Source organism: Coccinella septempunctata, chromosome 8 (assembly GCF_907165205.1).
Source record: "Coccinella septempunctata chromosome 8, icCocSept1.1, whole genome shotgun sequence".
Classification (NCBI taxonomy): domain Eukaryota; kingdom Metazoa; phylum Arthropoda; class Insecta; order Coleoptera; family Coccinellidae; genus Coccinella; species Coccinella septempunctata.
This window is the reverse complement of record NC_058196.1, coordinates 28,527,002-28,546,867: the sequence shown is the minus strand read 5'-3', so window position 1 is coordinate 28,546,867 and position 19,866 is coordinate 28,527,002. Positions and strand designations below refer to the sequence as shown.

At 38.0% G+C, this 19,866-nt stretch overlaps 1 protein-coding gene across 1 annotated transcript in view; it reads right to left on the bottom strand.

Annotated features, from left to right (window-relative positions):
- The window catches only part of LOC123318653 (acetylcholinesterase), a 78,744-nt gene that overhangs the window by 19,169 nt on the left and 39,709 nt on the right, over positions 1–19,866 (bottom strand). The window contains exons 2-3 of the mRNA XM_044905333.1: positions 14,726–14,868; positions 12,806–12,958 (exon numbers count right to left, since the gene is read on the bottom strand). Coding sequence (XP_044761268.1) covers positions 12,806–12,958; positions 14,726–14,868 — 296 coding nt within the window. The remainder of the gene's footprint in view (positions 1–12,805; positions 12,959–14,725; positions 14,869–19,866) is intronic.

The following is a 19,866-nucleotide window of genomic DNA, read 5'->3' as shown; positions in this document are numbered from 1 at the left end:
CAAGATTACTAAATGTCTGAGACATCTCTGAATTGTCGTACGGAAGCTTCTCGAAGAGCTCACTGGAGAGGAATTTTCCATAAAATCATCAACTGTTTGGTTTTCTGGAATCTTCAACATTTCTAAGCATTTTTTATCCTAGGAGAATGAAAGAACACCCTGTTTTTCAGACAGAGAAGCTTGAAGGTCATCTTGGAGGGTCTAATCCGCTGTACAACTTTGACCCCAAGGAAAACTGTCATTTCAATGATGAAAATCTAAACGAAGGGAGATAGGCTTTCAAAATTGCTCGCAATAGATTCAGCGTATTCGAAAACCTATATTTTCATACCACAATTTCAAATATCTGGCCCTGTTTAGGAGAAAATAATTTTTTTGTTTTTCCATTTTCCAGTTGCCTTCGAAGAGCTCTCTGGAGTGCAATTCTCTATTGAATCATCAACTGTTGTGTTTTCTAGAATCTTCGAAACAAATTCTATGCACTCCATATCCTAGGATAGTAATGGAACATCCTAATTTTTAGACAGATTAGCAAATAGGTCATTTTAGGGGGGTCTAACCCCTTGTTCATTTTTGACCCAAAAAATCGAAATTTTCGAAATCGAGTTTTTGTGCTAGGGTGGATGTCTAGGCAACGCTGATTAAACAACCGGAAATCCCAATTCGATCAGACGAATATAAAAGGAGATATCGCAGATTGAAATTTGCAAATTTTTGAAAAATGCCATTTCCAAGATGAAAATCTGAACGAACGAAGATAGGCTTTCGAAAATACTAGCAATAGATTCAGCGTATTCGAAAACCTATATTTTCATACCAAAATTTTAAATATCTGGCTCTGTTTAGGAGAAAATAATTTTTTTTGTTTTTCCACTTTTCATTTTCGAGTTGACTTCGAAGAGCTCTCTGGAGTGCAATTCTCTATTGAATCATCAACTGTTTGGTTTTCTAGAATCTTCAAAACAAATTCTATGCTCTCCATATCCTAGGATAGTAATCGAACATCCTAATTTTCAGACAGAGTAGCAAATAGCTCATTTTAGGGGGGTCTAACCCCTTGCTCATTTTTGACCCAAAAAATCGAGATTTTCGAAATCGAGTTTTTGTGCTAGGGTGGAAGCCTAGGCAACGCTGATTATATAACCGGAAATCCCAATTCGATCAGGCGAATATAAAAGGAGATATCGCAGATTGAAATTTGCAAATTTTTGAAAAATGCCATTTCCAAGATGAAAATCTGAAGGAACGAAGATAGGCTTTCGAAAATACTCGCAATAGATTCAGCGTGTTCAAAAACCTATATTTTCATACCAAAATTTTAAATATCTGGCTCTGTTTAGGAGAAAATAATTTTTTTTGTTTTTCCACTTTTCATTTTCGAGTTGACTTCGAAGAGCTCTCTGGAGTGCAATTCTCTATTGAATCATCAACTGTTTGGTTTTCTAGAATCTTCAAAACAAATTCTATGCTCTCCATATCCTAGGATAGTAATCGAACATCCTAATTTTCAGACAGAGTAGCAAATAGCTCATTTTAGGGGGGTCTAACCCCTTGCTCATTTTTGACCCAAAAAATCGAGATTTTCGAAATAGAGTTTTTGTGCTAGGGTGGAAGCCTAGGCAACGCTGATTATATAACCGAAAATCTCAATTGGATCAGAGGAATATAACAGGAGATATCGCAGATTGAAATTTGCAAATTTTTGAAAAATGCCATATCCAAGATGAAAATCTGAACGAAGGAAGATAGGCTTTCGAAAATACTCGTAATAGATTCAGCGTGTTCGATAACCTATATTTTCATACCAAAACTTCAAATGTCTGGCCCTGTTTAGGAGAAAATAATTTTTTTTGTTTTTCCACTTTTCATTTTCGAGTTGACTTCGAAGAGCTCTCTGGAGTGTAATTCTCTATTGAAGCATCAACTGTTTGGTTTTCTGGAATCTTCAGAACAAATTCTATGCACTCTATATCCTGAGACAGTACTTGAACACCCCGATTTTTAGACAGAGTAGCAAATAGGTGATTTTAGGGGGGTCTAACCCCTTGCTCATTTTTGACCCAAAAAATCGAGATTTTCGAAATCGAGTTTTTGTGCTAGGATGGAAGCCTAGGCAACGCTGATTAGAGAACCGGAAATCCTAATTCGATCAGACGAATATAACAGGAGATATCGCAGATTTAAAATTGCAAATTTTGAAAAATGCCAATTCCGAGATCAAAATCTGAACGAAGGGAGATAGGCTTTCGAAATTAGTCGCAATAGATTCAGCGTGTTTGATAACCCATATTTTCCCACCAAACTTTCCATTATCTGACACTGTTTAGGAGAAAATATTTTTTTTTGCCTTTCCATTTTTCATTATCTAGTTCACTTTGAAGGGCTCTGTGTAGTACAATTCTAGATTGAATCATCGATTCTTTATGAAATCGACAAAACAACTTCTCTACCCTCCATCACTAAGAGAACACTCTGATTTTCAGACAGAGGACCAAATGTTTCTTTTTGTTAATTCAATCGTGAGACGCATTATTTCGACCAGATCAATACAAAGCAAATGGTTTTGAGACATTTCATTACAAATTGAAACGATATCAACAGATCCGAACAAAAAGATATATCCGTCGAAACGAAGTAAAGTAATTTCTTTCCATAAACAATTCGTTGAAGCACAATGGTTCGACCTTTCTGACAGGAAATTGGAGGAAACGATCACCACATTTTTATCTGCATCACATTCTCATTTAGCAAATGGTGCGTGGTATTTATACTGCAGTAATTTAATGAGACCCAACGTTAAAAAAGTCGCATTAAAAGCGAAATCGTTCTCCCTTTTAAAATAAGATTAAGTTGAGGGAAAACTACAGCGCACTAATAGCTTTGAGGGCATTATTAAGAAAGTTTAATAAACATATGTAGTATTGGCAACATCAATTAAGTATTTTTCATTATTTTCTGAATGAGCTTCATTCTGTGATGAGAATTTGTGTTTAGGTCATCGATTCTCACAAGAATTTCGAATATTTTCGCATCTCATCGGCTTGAAAATCGAAATGAAGCATTACCAGGCTATGATTCTCGAAGAGAAAAAGAGTGGCGCTGAACTGATCCCAAACTAACTCGACGTTTTCCGCATCACCCCATGACTTTTCTGTCACAGGAAATACAAGGATGTCTCAATCTTCTCGGTTCGTTTTCCTGTATCTTCTTCAAGCTGAGACTTGATTCAATTTTTCACAGCCGAAGTCGGACATCTCAAGATGCGTCCGCTTCATTTATGCTCTGGCGGCGGCGTCTCAAAAGGAATAAATACATGGCCTGTGCTTTTTGGCAACGGAACCGGCGAATACTGCCTCTTCTATTTCATCCGTAATTCTTTCAGAACCAGGATGGTTAAGGAGTGAGACAGGGAAATCGGAAATTTGGTTAGACGTTTCACGAAACCATGAGATTTCATTGAATCGTTATTCCATACGATGTCAGCTTTCTTTGCGAGTAGATTCTTGTACTCCAATTGAAGGTAGGTCGAATTTTTTATTTTGCCATTTTTCAACTTTTTCAAGGTATCTATCAGGAAAAATCATTGTAGATTTAAACGGGATACATACTAAAAACCTTTCTAGTGATGAATCTCTATATTTCATCTACCTCGGCGCAACCGTTCGATCTTGAGGAAGCTTTAACTGAACATAACTTTTTGAGAATTTTCGAGTGGAATATCTTCCAAGAAAATCATCGTAGATCTAAGTGTGTTACATATTCCGATGAAGCAGTTGTTCTAGTAATGAGTCTGAGAAGTTCACTCATCCCAGCACGACCGTTCAGTCGTAACGAATTCTAAAGTGAAATTTGCAATCTTTGAAAATGCCATTTCCAAGATGAAAATCTAAACGAAGGTCGATAGGCTTTCGAAATTTTTCGCAATAGATTCAGCGTGTTCGAAAACCTATATTTTCATACCAAAATATCAAATGTCTGGCCCTGTTTAGGAGAAAATAATTTGTTTTGTTTTTCCACTTCTCATTTTCGAGTTGACTTCGAAGTGCTCTCTGGAGTGCAATTCTCTATTGAATAATCAACTGTTTGGTTTTCTAGAATCTTAAAAACAAGTTCTATGCACTCCATATCTTAAAACAGTTCTTGAACACCCTGATTTTTAGACAGAGTAGCAAATAGGTGATTTTAGGGGGGTCTAACCCCTTGCTCATTTTTGACCCAAAAAATCGAGATTTTCGAAATCGAGTTTTTGTGCTGGGATGAAAGCCTAGGCGACGCTAATTATAGAACCCAAAATCTCAATTGGATCAGAGGAATATAACAGGAGATATCGCAGATTGAAATTTGCAAATTTTCGAAAAATGCCATTTCCAAATTGAAAGTCTAAACGAAGCAAGATAGGCTTTCGAAAATACTCGCAATAGATTCAGCGTGTTCGAAAACCTATATTTTTATACCAACATTTCAAATATCTGGCCCTGTTTAGGAGAAAATTTTTTTTTTGTTTTTCCATTTTTCATTTTCGAGTTGACTTCGAAGAGCTCTCTGGAGTGTAATTTTCTATTGAATCATCAACTGTTTGGTTTTCTGGAATCTTCAGAACAAATTCTATGCACTCCATATCCTGAGACAGTACTTGAACACCCTGATTTTTAGACAGAGTAGCAAATAGGTGATTTTAGGGGGGTCTAACCCCTTGCTCATTTTTGACCCAAAAAATCGAAATTTTCGAAATCGAGTTTTTATGCTGGGATGGAAGCCTAGGCGACGTTGATTATAGAACCGAAAATCTCAATTGGATCAGAGGAATATAACAGGAGATATCGCAGATTGAAATTTGCAAATTTTTTAAAAATGCCATTTCCAAGATGAAAATCTAAACGAAGCAAGATAGGCTTTCGAAAATGTTGGCAATAGATTCAGCGTGTTCGAAAACCTATATTTTCATACCAAAATTTCAAATGTCTAGCCCTGTTCAGGAGAAAATAATTTTTTTTGTTTTTCCACTTTTCATTTTCGAGTTCACTTCGAAGAGCTCTCTGGAGTGCAATTCTCTATTGAATCATCAACTGTTTGGTTTTCTGGAATCTTCAGAACAAATTCTATGCACTCCATATCCTAAGACAGTACTTGGACACCCTGATTTTTAGACAGAGTAGCAAATATGTCATTTCAGGGGGGTCTAACCCCTTGCTCATTTTTGACCCAAAAAATCGAAATTTTCGAAATCGAGTTTTTATGCTAGGATGGAAGCCTAGGCGACGCTGATTATAGAACCGAAAATCTCAATTGGATCAGAGAAATATAACAGGAGATATCGCAGATTGAAATTTGCAAATTTTTTAAAAATGCCATTTCCAAGATGAAAATCTAAACGAAGCAAGATAGGCTTTCGAAAATGTTGGCAATAGATTCAGCGTGTTCGAAAACCTATATTTTCATACCAAAATTTCAAATGTCTAGCCCTGTTCAGGAGAAAATAATTTTTTTTGTTTTTCCACTTTTCATTTTCGAGTTCACTTCGAAGAGCTCTCTGGAGTGTAATTCTCTATTGAATCATCAACTGTTCGGTTTTCTGGAATCTTCAGAACAAATTCTATGCACTCCATATCCTGAGACAGTACTTGAACACCCTGATTTTTAGACACAGTAGCAAATAGGTAATTTTAGGGGAGTCTAACCCCTTGCTCATTTTTGACCCAAAAAATCGAAATTTTCGAAATCGAGTTTTGGTGCTAGGATGGAAGCCTAGGGGACCCTGATTATAGAACCGAAAATCTCAATTGGATCAGAGGAATATAACAGGAGATATCGCAGATTGAAATTTGCAAATTTTTGAAAAATGCCATTTCCAAGATGAAAATGTAAACGAAGGAAGATAGGCTTTCGAAAATGCTCGCAATAGATTTAGCGTGTTCGAAAACCTATATTTTCATACCAAAATTTCAAATATCTGGCCCTGTTTAGGAGAAAATAATTTTTTTTGTTTTTCCACTTTTCATTTTCGAGTTGACTTCGAAGAGCTCTCTGGAGTGCAATTCTCTATTGAATCATCAACTGTTTGGTTTTCTGAAATCTTCAAAACAAATTCTATGGACTCTATATGCTAAGACAGTACTTGAACACCCTGATTTTTAGACAGAGTAGCAAATATGTCATTTTAGGGGGGTCTAACCCCTTGCTCATTTTTGACCCAAAAAATCGAAATTTTCGAAATCGAGTTTTTGTGCTGGGATGGGAGCCTAGGCGACGCTGATTATAGAACCGAAAATCTCAATTGGATCAGAGGAATATAACAGGAGATATCGCAGATTGAAATTTGCAAATTTTTGAAAAATGCCATTTCCAAGATGAAAATCTAAACGAAGGAAGATAGGCTTTCGAAAATACTTGCAATAGATTCAGCGTGTTCGAAAACCTATATTTTCATACCAAAATTTCAAATATCTGGCCCTGTTTAGGAGAAAATAAATTTTTTTGTTTTTCAACTTTTCATTTTCGAGTTGAATTCGAAGAGCCCTCTGGAGTGCAATTCTCTATTGAATCATCAACTGTTTGGTTTTCTAGAATCTTCAAAACAAATTCTATGCACTCCATATCCTAAGACAGTACTTGAACACCCTGATTTTTAGACAGAGTAGCAAATATGTCATTTTAGGGGGGTCTAACCCCTTGCTCATTTTTGACCCAAAAAATCGAAATTTTCGAAATCGAGTTTTGGTGCTAGGATGGAAGCCTAGGCGACGCTGATTATAGAACCGAAAATCTCAATTGGATCAGAGGAATATAACAGGAGATATCGCAGATTGAAATTTGCAAATTTTTGAAAAATGCCATTTCCAAGATGAAAATCTAAACGAAGAGAGATAGGCTTTCGAAATTGCTCGCAATAGATTCAGCGTGTTCGGAAACCTATAATTCCACACCAAAATTTCAATTAGCTGGCCCTGTTCAGGAGAAAATAATTTTTTTTGTTTTTCAACTTTTCATTTTCGAGTTGACTTCGAAGAGCTCTCTGGAGTGCAATTCTCTTTTGAATCATCAACTGTTTGGTTTTCTAGAATATTCAAAACAAATTCTATGTACTCCATATCCTAAGAGAGTACTTGAACACCCTGATTTTCAGACAGAGTAGAAAATATGTCTTTTTAGGGGTGTCTAACCCATTGCTCATTTTTGACCTAAAAAATCCAGTTCTTGTGCTAGGGTGAAAGCCTAGGCAACGCTGATCATAGAACCGAAAATCTCAATTGGATCATAGGAATATAACAAAGGACAGGATGAAATCTATGTATGATTCGTACAATTTTATTGGTATTTCGTATTTAGTAGATAGGTAATTATTCGTGACATTTATTCACACGTTGCAGGCACACCTAGCATGCTCTCAACGCCTGCATGAATCTGAGTCGAAAAGGCTACGATGACTCAATAGCAAGACCCTTTCCGCATGTCGCTAGTATCCCATTCGAGGGCTTACTCAGCGTAATTTGAGCATGATTGGGATCGAACGCGAAATGGCGGAATGCTCACACGTTCGGTGCGACTCAACAGGCAAAGATTGAATCCTTCCTCTAATGGCGTTTCAGATTCGATTTTGCCGCAGAAACCTCTGTAATTTCATCATTCCGCCTTCACGCTCAGGTGGGCAAAACATACGTTTCGCTCATTCCTGACTTAACCGACTGCGGTTCTGACAGAACTTGACGTTATTCTCAGACCAGCAGTTCGAGCCAGTTTTTGGAGTTCGAAATCCTTTCATTTCGGTGACTTTCTTGGTAATGAATCTTGAAATTCCATAGACAATCATCGCAGATCCAAATGTGATACATCCTACAAAAGTGCAACTCTCCTTCTATCAAATCTCCAAATTTCATCCACCTTGGTGCAACCGTTCGATCTTGACGAATTTTTAATTTACCCCATCTTTTTGATAATTTTTTGAAGGTCAAATTTCGACAATATCTCCCAGAAAAATCATCGTAGATCTAAATATTATACAGGCTCTCAAAGAGCAACTCTTCTACTAGTGAATTTTGAAATTTCATTGACCTCGGTGCAACCGTTCGGTCTTGACGACTTTTTAACTAACCCCATCTTTTTAAGAATTTTTCGAAGGTCAATTTTCGACAGGCGTATCTGAATATGATACAGATTGTTATCATGGTGTGAACTTTCATTCATTAAGAAATGAAGGAACTGGAAGGGCTCCTTATTAAGTAAATCTCTTGTAACGCGACCTCAATCTGAAGACCAAGACAGCTGTTCACACTGCAGTGGTCCCCCCAACGCTTCTTTACGGAAGCGAAAGCTGGACGCCCTACAGGCGACATATTAAACAGCTTGAACAAACGCAACAACGTCATCTAAGTCAAATAATGCACATCAGATGGTTCAACAAAGTTTCAAATGCAGAAGTCTTGCAGCGCGCGAGTTGTATAACAATTGAGGCTCAAGTAACGAGGGCTCGACTCGGATGGAGCGCCACATTCTGAGGATGCAAGACACAAGACTACCCAAAATAGCCGTGTATGGCGAATTCACAGATGGAGCTCGGAAACCAGGAAGCCAGTATAAGCGGTTTAAGGATACACTGCATCAATCCCTAAATTCAGTTAATGCCAATCATAACTGGGAACAGCTAGCGTTAGACAGGTCATTGGTGCACAGTTATAACGGAGACTCGAGAAGAATACAGCGGCAGCCAGATCTGGTTGGTGACTATCCATGCCCGGAGTGTGGAAGGATCTGTAGGTTACGGTTGGGTCTCTCCAGTCACAGGAGAGCCCACAGTCACAAGTAGCCCTAAGAAAATATAAGTTTGTTCGCACCGATAGTTTTGTTTTTGAGTCTTTCTGTAGATTTATTTCAAATAACGGGATACAGCAATAAATGAATTACAGTCCCTTGAAATTTTCTCAGATGAAGTTCCTCAGTGTTTGAGAAACTACTAACATGGGATGAAAATAGTAGAAGATAACCAGATATTTTGGTCACGTTGCTGTTCCTACTTCATTCATCGAAATATTCAAACCGGTAGCTTCCAGCAAAATACACTTCACATAGGCACATCACGCATTATTGTCAATCGATACGCCTGAGTAATATTCAGCTGCATTCTAGTCTTGTCTCTTCAAACTCTATTCGCATCTAGTCATATGTCGATATTCCCATTCCGAGTCCAACATAAAGACATCAAAGGTACATCTGCCGCTTGAAATTTCTTTCTTCAAGTGAAAGGGTTGCGAGGTAGGTAATTAAACTCTAACTTTTAATGAGGTGAATTTTGCTAGGGGTAGATCGTGTGTTTCCTCCACGATCCGTCCGTGTTAGAGGCGGGATAGTCGAATGAATAGAAAATGTTCAATCGCTACCGTTTTTGAGGTAATCTCTGCGAGCGCATGTTTGACTGTATGAACAGAGCTCTATTCTCGAACTTTGTAACTATCCCAACTTCAAGATCATGAGCTTAGAATTTATGATACAACAACGTTGGCTGAGGGAGATTGTAAATATTTTCCACTTTCGTCTATGAGCTTTTGGGAGGTGGGGTATAAACTGAAACACTGAATTATCTGTCGGGTCTTTCACGAAGGACACGTGGACATTGATTTCATAGACCATTTGGAACACTCTCAGCGTTTTCAGATGATGAATTCATAGTAACCAGATGAAACTCCCCCAAAGAAATGGTATTTTATAGAAAATAATGCAAGTCAAGAACATATTCAGCTCTTAAGAGGGGTCTACACCGTTTTACTGGTCAGTTCAAAAAGGGAAAATGAAGAGCTTACGTTAGAAACCACTAGTTTATATGAGGTTTTCATTATAATCCAATTCAATCAGTTCATCATCTCGAAAAATCAGAAATTCTCTAATTCTTCAAATGGAAAAACAAATTTTTTTTCATTGAAGAACAAATATTCATTCTTGTTTTTAACTTTCCGAGGTGAATTTATCTCTTCTATGAATTTCCACATGAAAAAATTTCTCGAAAAGTCTCACCATTGGCTACAATTCGTATCCTGGTGAAATTGAAAAAAAACGTTCGTTCAGTACTGCCATCTTTTCGACGAAAGTGGAAACTATTGTAATGTTCGTAACTTCTACTTATCGTTTAAGTGTTCTGGCAACACCCCACATTCTGGTAGTCTTTCCCCCTTTACTCCTTATATTATAAGGATGGCGTGAAAGTCCCGATTACAAACAAAGAGACAAAGGAAAAACTACTGAGTTAAGATACGATCAAATGCTCAGGACTCACCTACAATGGACAGAAAATTTTCATACTTACGAAAAACACAAAATCTGACAAGAAGTGACAAAGGTAGATATTGAACCAGTCGCATTGTTTACCACTGGATAAGAAGACTAAATGCGGGAATAATGAAACATAAGAGACAGTTCCTGACCAAATGAGCGTTTACAACAACTTCAACAATATCACTGCAAACAATTACAGGTATACAGACCAGGTAACTCAGAAAAAAAAGAAGAAAGATATCAAAAAGAAGATACAAGAGACAAGGATCAGAACTATGGACCAATTACACCCTTCACGGACACATTTAGAGAATACACCACCAACGGCCACATCAAATCAATATCTTAAGACTCAGAGTTTGGAGAGATGTGGACATGAACAAAATTACTGAGTGGACAGAGAATTTCATTCAAGACACAGGTTAGACAGACGAATAGACTGAGTGAGATATATGCAAAATAACACCTTATTGGTGTTGAACAACAAGGTTATACCGCAAGATGGGAAGCCCAAATATACCAAGCTATCCATTATTGAGTCTAGGCTAACTCGAACAACCGAAATTATCAATCGTAACTTTTGATGATTACGTTTATGGTATCTTTATTGCATCAGAGATAGATAAGAGATATTCTCTCACACAACGCCACCTATCCGTTTTAGCGGAAATCTAACCTGCTTATTGTGCAGACTCCCAGATAAATTTACGACTCTCAATATGCTACTAGTGCCTGATATTTGTTATGAGCTTGGGAACGAGAACGTTACATATGAGGCCAGAAAAGCTCGTTCAGTTAGGTATCTGATGTTGTAATATGTAATAAAAAGACAATATTTGGTTGGATCTATTGCTTTCAACCTAATGATCGGCGTGCCATACTTTCACTTTCACTTTCTGGTCAATTTTCGCTAGCTGTCCTTGGCAAATGTTATGTCCACCGATCATATTTTCCAGGTCATCGTGCAAAGATGATTGACAAAAATGCCGAACGTTAAAATCGCCTCCTTTTCTTGATTCAGAACAAACACATCGTCCACCATTAAGTTGACAAACATTGCCGGACTATAAGGTCCGCTGTCCCTGGGGGAGTGACATATGATGAGCACGGCTCTTACTGAGCGATTACCTCCAATTACGATCGATCTGTAATGAGGTGGGGTTGCAGACGATAGGACGACAAGGTTATTGACTAAGTTGTCTCGAGAATGTGCCCATTCATTACCCTGGAAGACGTATGCTATCCGAAGCTAGAGTTCGTGAGGTGGACAGAACTGCCGGTTCATCGATTTGGAACAGGGTCGTGTTAGGATGTTTGTTTAGGGTTGTAGGAACGGATGGTTTTGTTTGAGATTTGATATCCTTAAGATGGGCTGAGAGAGAGGAAGGTATGAATGGATTATATTCTAGTTTTATTGTTTCCTGTTCCTCTTCCAACTGTAGTAGTTTGGGAGCTGAGAATGCTAAATCGGGATTCACTTGAGCGTCGTGGAGCTTCAGTATAACACACAAAAACAGTCAGAATAATGATAATGACAGCTAACAACAATAACAAAGTGTGATGTGACATCTTTATCGAGTTGACTTCAATTTTATCACACTTTGTTATTGTTGTTAGCTGTCATTATCATTGTTTTGACTGTTTTTGTGTGTTATGCTGATAAATCTTTATACGTTTATACAGTCTAGAAGTTCGAAAATACGAAACGTTTGCATTCAGTTCAGCTTAGTCTTGTTCTTCACCACCTGTCCTAGCTCCTGTCAAAATACTCAGTATGTACAATGATCTTTTTTTTTACTATTCTGACAGGCTTTCCTTGACAATGCACCCTATATACAGATCTTATATTTGGTAGAAGTACTCTACAGGGTCCAAGTTATCTCTCCTCATATTCGGACACGCTCGAGTAAATTCCAAATTTCCCTGTCGGGCTCCCCAACTACAGAAAACAATATTGTTTTTTCCGATGCATACTGGCAATGTCACTGGTACGCATAATTCAAAGACCGGATCTTTATTTCACACAAAATTATGATCACACGAACGACTACTTTATCCGAACCCTCAAAGGATACAACCATGTGAAAAGCCCCTCAGGTTCTACAACCTCATTAGCATCCACTTCTCGTACGAAACGTTCAAAATATTTTCGTCGCCATCTGATCAACCGTCTGCAACGTTCATGATAACGTCATTAACATTCTAGACCATCCAGGGAGCTACTCCTTCCCCCTTATACGCCGGGATCTGGGAGATGTAAAGCAGGCCCTCAGGCACTCTAGAGCGTCAGAACGGGGCTACGTAAACCCCGATAAGATTGTCGTCGACAACTATGGCTTAGTTGACGTTCAACGTTTCGGACAATCGGCTATAATTCGGGGGAAATACGAATAAATGAGCCTGAATTTATTTCGTTGCGAATTCTGGAAACAACTCGGTTGCTACTTGAATAAAGTCGGGTAAAAGGATTCAAGAACATTCGGGAAAATTTCGTAGGAATGTGGAATATCAGAATAACAAATTTCGAACTGTCACAGCTACTTACATGAGTGAAGAAGTAGTAGTAAACCTTCATTCCTTTTTCAGCGGCAAGTTCTGCGAAATCGTTGGTTGGACAAACGAAGAAATAATCCCCTACAACATCACCAACCATTTTTTGGTTCAGATAGCCATCATTCACATGCTCCCAGTCAGTGTACTGAAAAAAAATAAGTTTCATGATAAAAACATTATAAATACAGAAAGAAATCTTTTAGTGGGAACAAGGACAAACACCGATAAACTCTTAGACTATATTTGGCGACGTTTTGTAGATTTTCATCTACTTCATCAAGCCTGAAAACATTAAGAATGACAACACAACTATTCACAACAAGGCATTGAACATAAATTAAGAGATAACATCAGTCATCAATCATAAAATCCATCACATAAAAAAAATATAAATACATACACAGAAATGATATTGACTACAGTGATACATTAGAGGGTGATTCAAATAAAGCAAATGAGAGATGTTGGAGAACTCGACTAGGACAACTACTACAACTTCCACAGAATTTTCTACAAATATCAAAAAAAAAAGATGGAAAGAATTCAAACGAATCAAGTGATTCAAAGAAATGAATTTTTCCTCTAGGGATGCTGTCAGCGAATCGGTTCCCTTCTTCTTGAATCTGCAAGTTTATTGTGTCCCATTCAGAAGGGTTCAATCGTTAATCGAACCTTACAAGTGGAACAATTTATGAAATCGGCTTTTCCTTTGACAACGTTGTCATTATCGGAATTCCATTATTTCAGATCGCAGAGGCGGTAACAGAAACCGATGTCTCGCGAAGAAAAATCTGAGATGTGCTGCGATAAAGACGTAATTTGTCCCCATTTACACCCCCTTCACGAAGTGGGACTGATTACCACAAAAAATCGTGTCGTGCGATAATGCGCGGAAAAAAATACAACAAAATCGATAGCCATTAACCCAGTATTAAAGATGCTTTTGTTAACTTACTCGACACGCAAAATACGAATTATAAATAACACAGTCTGAAAGTCTGGAAACGTGTTGATGGCTCTATTTTCCGACGTTTATCAAAGAGGTCTCTGATGTGAAATGGAAATAGTTCAGACGATGTCGCAGAGCCATTCATCATATTTAAATTTGTCCCTTATCGATAAGGTCTTTTCGCATAAATTTGGGTAGTTTTTGCTCAACGGCTGGTTTTACATATTTGGTCGATATTAATGTATTATTTTTAACAATCACCTGTAATGGTGTTTTTTGTAATCGTTCGTTTTTCCTAGCAGACTCCTCAGAGGCTACAAAGCTGATAAAATGCTTCAGATATTCTATTGGAACCTAAAAGAGTCTTGCCAGTGTCCACCTCTACTTCTATAAGGAATCTCTGCTGGTGTGGGTATCCGGGGGGTACCCTTATCGATAAGGTCTTTTTGCATAAATTTGGGTAGTTTTTGCTCAACCGTTGGCTTTACATATTTGGTCGATATTAATGTAGTATTTCTAACAATCACCTGTAATGTTTTTCTTTGTAATCGTTCGTTTTTCCTAGCAGACTCCTCAGAGGCTACAGAGCTGATAGAATGCTTCAGATATTCTATTGGAACCTAAAAGAATCTCGCCAGTGTCCACCTCTACTTCTATAAGGGATCTCTGCTGGTGTGGGTACCCGGGGGATACCCACACAGAGGTGAACCATCGTGTTTCTAACCTAACCTAACCTAACCTAAGGGAATCTTGCCAGTGTCCACCTCTACTTCTATAAGGAATCTCTGCTGGTGTGGATACCCGGGGGGTACCCACACAGAGGTGAACCATCGTATTACTGTGCCGTCTTGCTCGAAGTTTAGTATTAATGGATTTAGAGCTTTATTATGCTTATAAAAGATTGCGCATTATTTCGAATAACCACAACAATGAATTAAAAATATCTTAACTCCCCCAACCTACCTGAAATTTGATGGCGTCCCTCTCCAGGTGCGTCATGTTCTTGAAGATGGTGTCGATGATGTCGTGGAACTTGTCGCGCTGAAGGAAACTCGGTCCATCCTTCTCGAAGTAATCGATGAAGTCGTAGAGCAAGAAGTAGGTGCCTGAAACAAACACAAATTGAATTTGCGACGCCATTTATCAAATCCTTAAAATGTTTCTAATTGCTTTACCGGCCGGGACGCAGATGTTTCTACCTAATTGGACCGGTCGACATTGTTCGAAAATGAATTAGCGACGTCGAAAAGGGCGTTTCTCCCTCGACCCGTTTTTTCGACGCGCGTATTGAATTATGTTTCGTTGATCAACTTATTGTTTTCAGATGGACCGACTTTGATGGAGTGCTCTAGATGTTTTACGGTTCGTTATCTGGGGCTTGATGAAAAGTTTTCGGTGTTGGACGGACCGAAAAGTGATTCCATTTTGTTGGTGACTGATAACCCCGAACTTCCTGGTGGGGCACGAAGGGTATACTGCTAAATTAACCGATGTTGTGATTGATCGATGGGTAAAGTTGATATCTAGAGCTCTGGATCACCTAGATTTAGATTCTCGGTGAGTTCTCTCGGTGTAGTACAATATAACGTAGTACTAATCAATTTGTGACTACAACATAGCTCGACAATTTCCACTATTACCTATGTGATTCGAATTGTTTTATGGGGAGACTCAGAAATGCATCTGGAATGGTTCAAGGTGGCTTCGCACTCGCCCAAAGAAAGTTTCTAGCGTTGGTTTGCATTCTATAGCCATGTGATACGTTCGCAAATCCTAAAAGGAGTAGTGTTAGTAGTAGTGGTAGTGATAATAGAAGTAGTAGTAACAGTAGTAGAGGTAGCAATAGTAGTAGTAATGGTAGAAGAAGCAATAATAGTATAAGCTGTAGAAGTACGTATAGTAGCAGCACAGAAGGCGGGAGTAGAAGCTAACAGTACATGGTTTCCGTGTCATTTGACCTTGTCAGGGCAATACAACTCACGCCCCGACGAAAAATTGACGACCCCTGCTTTGTTTGATTTCAGTAGCAGGTAGGAATATATCGTGGATATCATGAAGTTTCAATAATATATTATATTTCCAACCCTGTTTAGTTTTAAAAGTACAAGATCGTTTTCACAAAAGGAAATATGTTGATAGCATCATGTATTGATTGATTCGAAGTACTGGAACTTCAAGTGAAGATGAATGATCAGTGAATTGGACATATTGATCACACTCCAAAGCGATCCCTGAATTGACGTCATCTTGCAACCTCCGCATATTTCCAGCTTCCCGTTCTAACTGACCGGGGATATTGAATGCTATGCTTCACGCCCACGCAGAGTCCCAATCGCAATCTCCTCATATCCGAACATCGTAGATCTGACCCATTGTATCAAGACTTCTTACCACGAAACCCCTGACTAATTAAATTGGCATTTGCCCCTAATAGTTTCCTGATACTGAATATTAGCCATTTGTTATACCTAATCGGTTGGGATTTCCCTGGAGATGTTGTGTGTCTGAATCCAACAAGTAGGTAGGAAATGAGATCAGAGCCCCACTCAGTGTTGAGTATGTTCAAAAGACAATTTTGAATTTTTCAGGGCGCATTTTCGACTCATGAAAACGAGGAAGGAGACTGTCGTTCTATAACGTCGAAACAGTAATAATAATAATAATAATAATAATAATAGTTATTTCAACATCAAAACATTACATGTCACGTCAGAAAATACAAATTTTTCAAATTACATTTTGGAAGAATTCTTCTAGAGAGTATATGGTATTTTTAAGTAGCATATTTTTCAAATTGTTTTTGAATTTCTTTCCGTTAAGCTGCTTTATGTCATCAGGAAGTTTATTGTAAATTTTTGGGCCCCAGTAATCGACTCCTTGTTGGACGAATTTTCTCTGATGATAAGGGATGGTAAGTTTATCAGTGATGATAATTTTTGACTTCTTACTATCCATGATTTACCACAGACACTTTGATCCATTCACAGAAAGTATTAAATGACGTGATGAATGAGAGATCAGTAACGCCAACATTATTCATCTTGGAATGAGCACAAATTGGAGAAATTTCTTGCGGTTCGTGTTGTCGACACTACACTTCGTTGGTAGTGAATTGGCGATTAATTTCAATCGTTTTGTTTTGTACCCAAGGTCTATAATCTTTGCTTTTTTTGTTGTCGATTGATTTTCGTCTGTTATACTCATATTTCATTCGTTTTCCACAATTGAATCTAACGAATCAACGTATATCTCCCTGAATTCTCTGGACACAAATGAGTCCTAACGTACAAACATGGTCGATAGTTCCGTGTACGTTCAAGTTTCACGGTTCGTTAGGAAAACACCGTTCTGAAATCTATTACCTGCCCTGCCGTGAAGTTCGTTTAATCCAACAGGACTTATCAGTACAAATTAAACTCTCAACTTTTGTAACACAATTGTCAGTTGCATGACGAATTATTTTACAGGTGGCGTGCCAACAATTAATCTGGACGTTCAGACGTACGTAAACGTAGTTTGGATCGCCTGCAAACGAAAGAGCTGTCACGTGTCTGTTGATGGAGAAGCGATTCTTCTAGCTGAAACGACCCCGCTGGTTGTTTCAGAAGTGTGTTTGGAACCTTGTGTGGAAAATGCTCCCTTGTTCGATGAACTCGTGAATTATTAGGGCCGTTACGGTAATTTTCTCGTATACAGGGTGACTCTTTGACTCGTACGAATGTTTCCACGATTCTTGAGGTCAAAAGAAACACTTTTTTCCTCTACCATTTTCTCCGAGTGGGCTCGCGTGGCTTAAAAGATACAGGCTGTTAAAAAACCATAAAAAAATTCATTTTTAGTTCTCTCACAAACGGTTTCATCGAATGAAATGAGTTTCGAAATATAGTTTTTCATTTATTTGATGAATCTTTTTCGAGCACAAGATATCATTAACGTCTTCCAGTTTTCTCATAAGGACCATTACGTACCATAAAAATACCAAAAATTCAAAGATCACAACTCTTGAAACTAAGTCGGACGCTATCTAATAAATATTTGAACGTTTTATCTGTGAAATTCGAAAAATTGGCTACTTTGGCTGAATACAACTCTGTTTGAAAGATCCACAGATGTGTAGTGTCACAGATTTAGCTAGTTATTCTGAAGGCACAGCTAAAAAAATGGTATAGGAAAAAAGTGTTTCTTTTGACCTCAAGTATCTACTGTTAAAATATTTGTACGAATATTTCAATTAATTCATGCATTCTATGGAGGGTCATTCACACTCTAGACTCTAGATAACTGAATAGGCGTCAACATGAAAAAGATGCGGCCTCAGAAAATAATAATATAATATCATTGAGTTAAGATCTCTCCTCTTCTTGCCACAAAACCCTTTTTGGTCTTTCAATAAAAGAGTGATACGGTATAGCATAAATGGTTAAGAGTCTTTCAATTAAAATTAAAAAAAAAACATGTGGAATTCAATGCCAGGATCTTGGACAAACTGACCTATTGGAATTGTGTGTAAACGAAGTAATTATGCAATACATCAAACAAAATAAATCATAAAGGGGATATCAAGCTAGTTTGGCAGTGAAATCATGTGATTTGGCACTGTAGAATGAACTGTGCTCGCATATGACACAACTGAACGATGCTGAATTGGTCCTGTTCGTTTTCCTAGAATTCGAACGCCTATTTCCGACTATCAGCAGGAAATGTTTGCTGATCAGAATAAAACAATATGGCTTTGGCGAGGAAATTCAATTTACTTTCCATTGGTGGAGAGATAAAATTCACAAAATATGGAGGTAGTGTTTTTATATCGGCGTAAAATGTTTTGCAACAAGTGTAGGTAATATAGAAAAGAGTATTGGAAGTGATTGTTTGGAAGGAAATGAAACCTCGATAAGAGCAATCTCATTTGATATCAGAGTTTCACATTTAATTAAGAGATTTTGTGGTTTGCTAGTTATTTCAGATATTTCTGATACATAAGTATTTGTAACAGGAGAAAGCGATAATGATTAATGGCAATAAAGTGAAAACAAGGTTGATAATTTTTATTACACTTTCCTTTGGAGAAATGAAAGATTCGGTAGAAAAATTAATCAGGATTTGGAAAAATATTCATGAGAAATTTGGAAACATATCTCACCCACTTCAAGGGGGAACACAAGCTGTTACTCAACATTCTACATTATTCTCCACAATGAGCTTCATCTGGAAAAAAATTTGCCATTCAGTTCTAACCCAATTCTATAGAATGATCACTCAAGATGCTGCATTGCGAAAAAAACCAATACAAAACCATCTCATCACACCCCATACCCACGTCACTCTTCTAGAGTGCCGAAAAAATTAATCCAGTTATGCGTCAGTTGCACCACAGTAGAACAAGTGATGAAAATGTAACGAAATTAATCTTCAGGGTGCTAATTGTCTCAGGGCATGGGTTTCGTGTAATTTCAATTGTAAGACCATACCCTGATTGTCTCTCTCCGCGTTACCCCAATCCGGTTTTATGTTTAGACGGGTACGTGAGCAGAAAAATAACTATCCGAGGCCCTGGAACGGTTTCGTTACAATTTGACTCCCTTCATATTTGGAAACGTGACCAGCCTCGTCCGTTGCACATTTCGTGTCGAGCCAGAGATAGCTCTAGGACAGAATTTTTAACGAGCGAATTCTTCTCATCAACTTGGAGATGTATCCTAGAAAGTTATTACAGGGAGAACCAGATTGGAGTCTCAGTTCGATCTGTGCGAAAAACAATTGAATCGAACTCAACTTCAGAGATAAAAAAGTCAGTACTCAACCTTCCATAATATGGAGACGCCAATTGGGATTGTTGTCCCTCATCAGTAAAGTGTAGTGTAACACATCTCGACCGAAGGATGGTGTTTTAAAGCGAGAAAGGAGGGGCCTACCATGAGGGATATTTTTTAATCGTACGCCACCTGTCCAGCCAAGACTGAACCATGCCTCACTTACTCTGTAGAATCCTACACCCATCCATGACTCCAAAACCAACTCCAAAACATAGCAACTTTTTTGTGTTCAAACTGGAAATCGCCAATGCTCCAGATTAACAAAATCACTTGAGTTCTTGGAAGGCATTT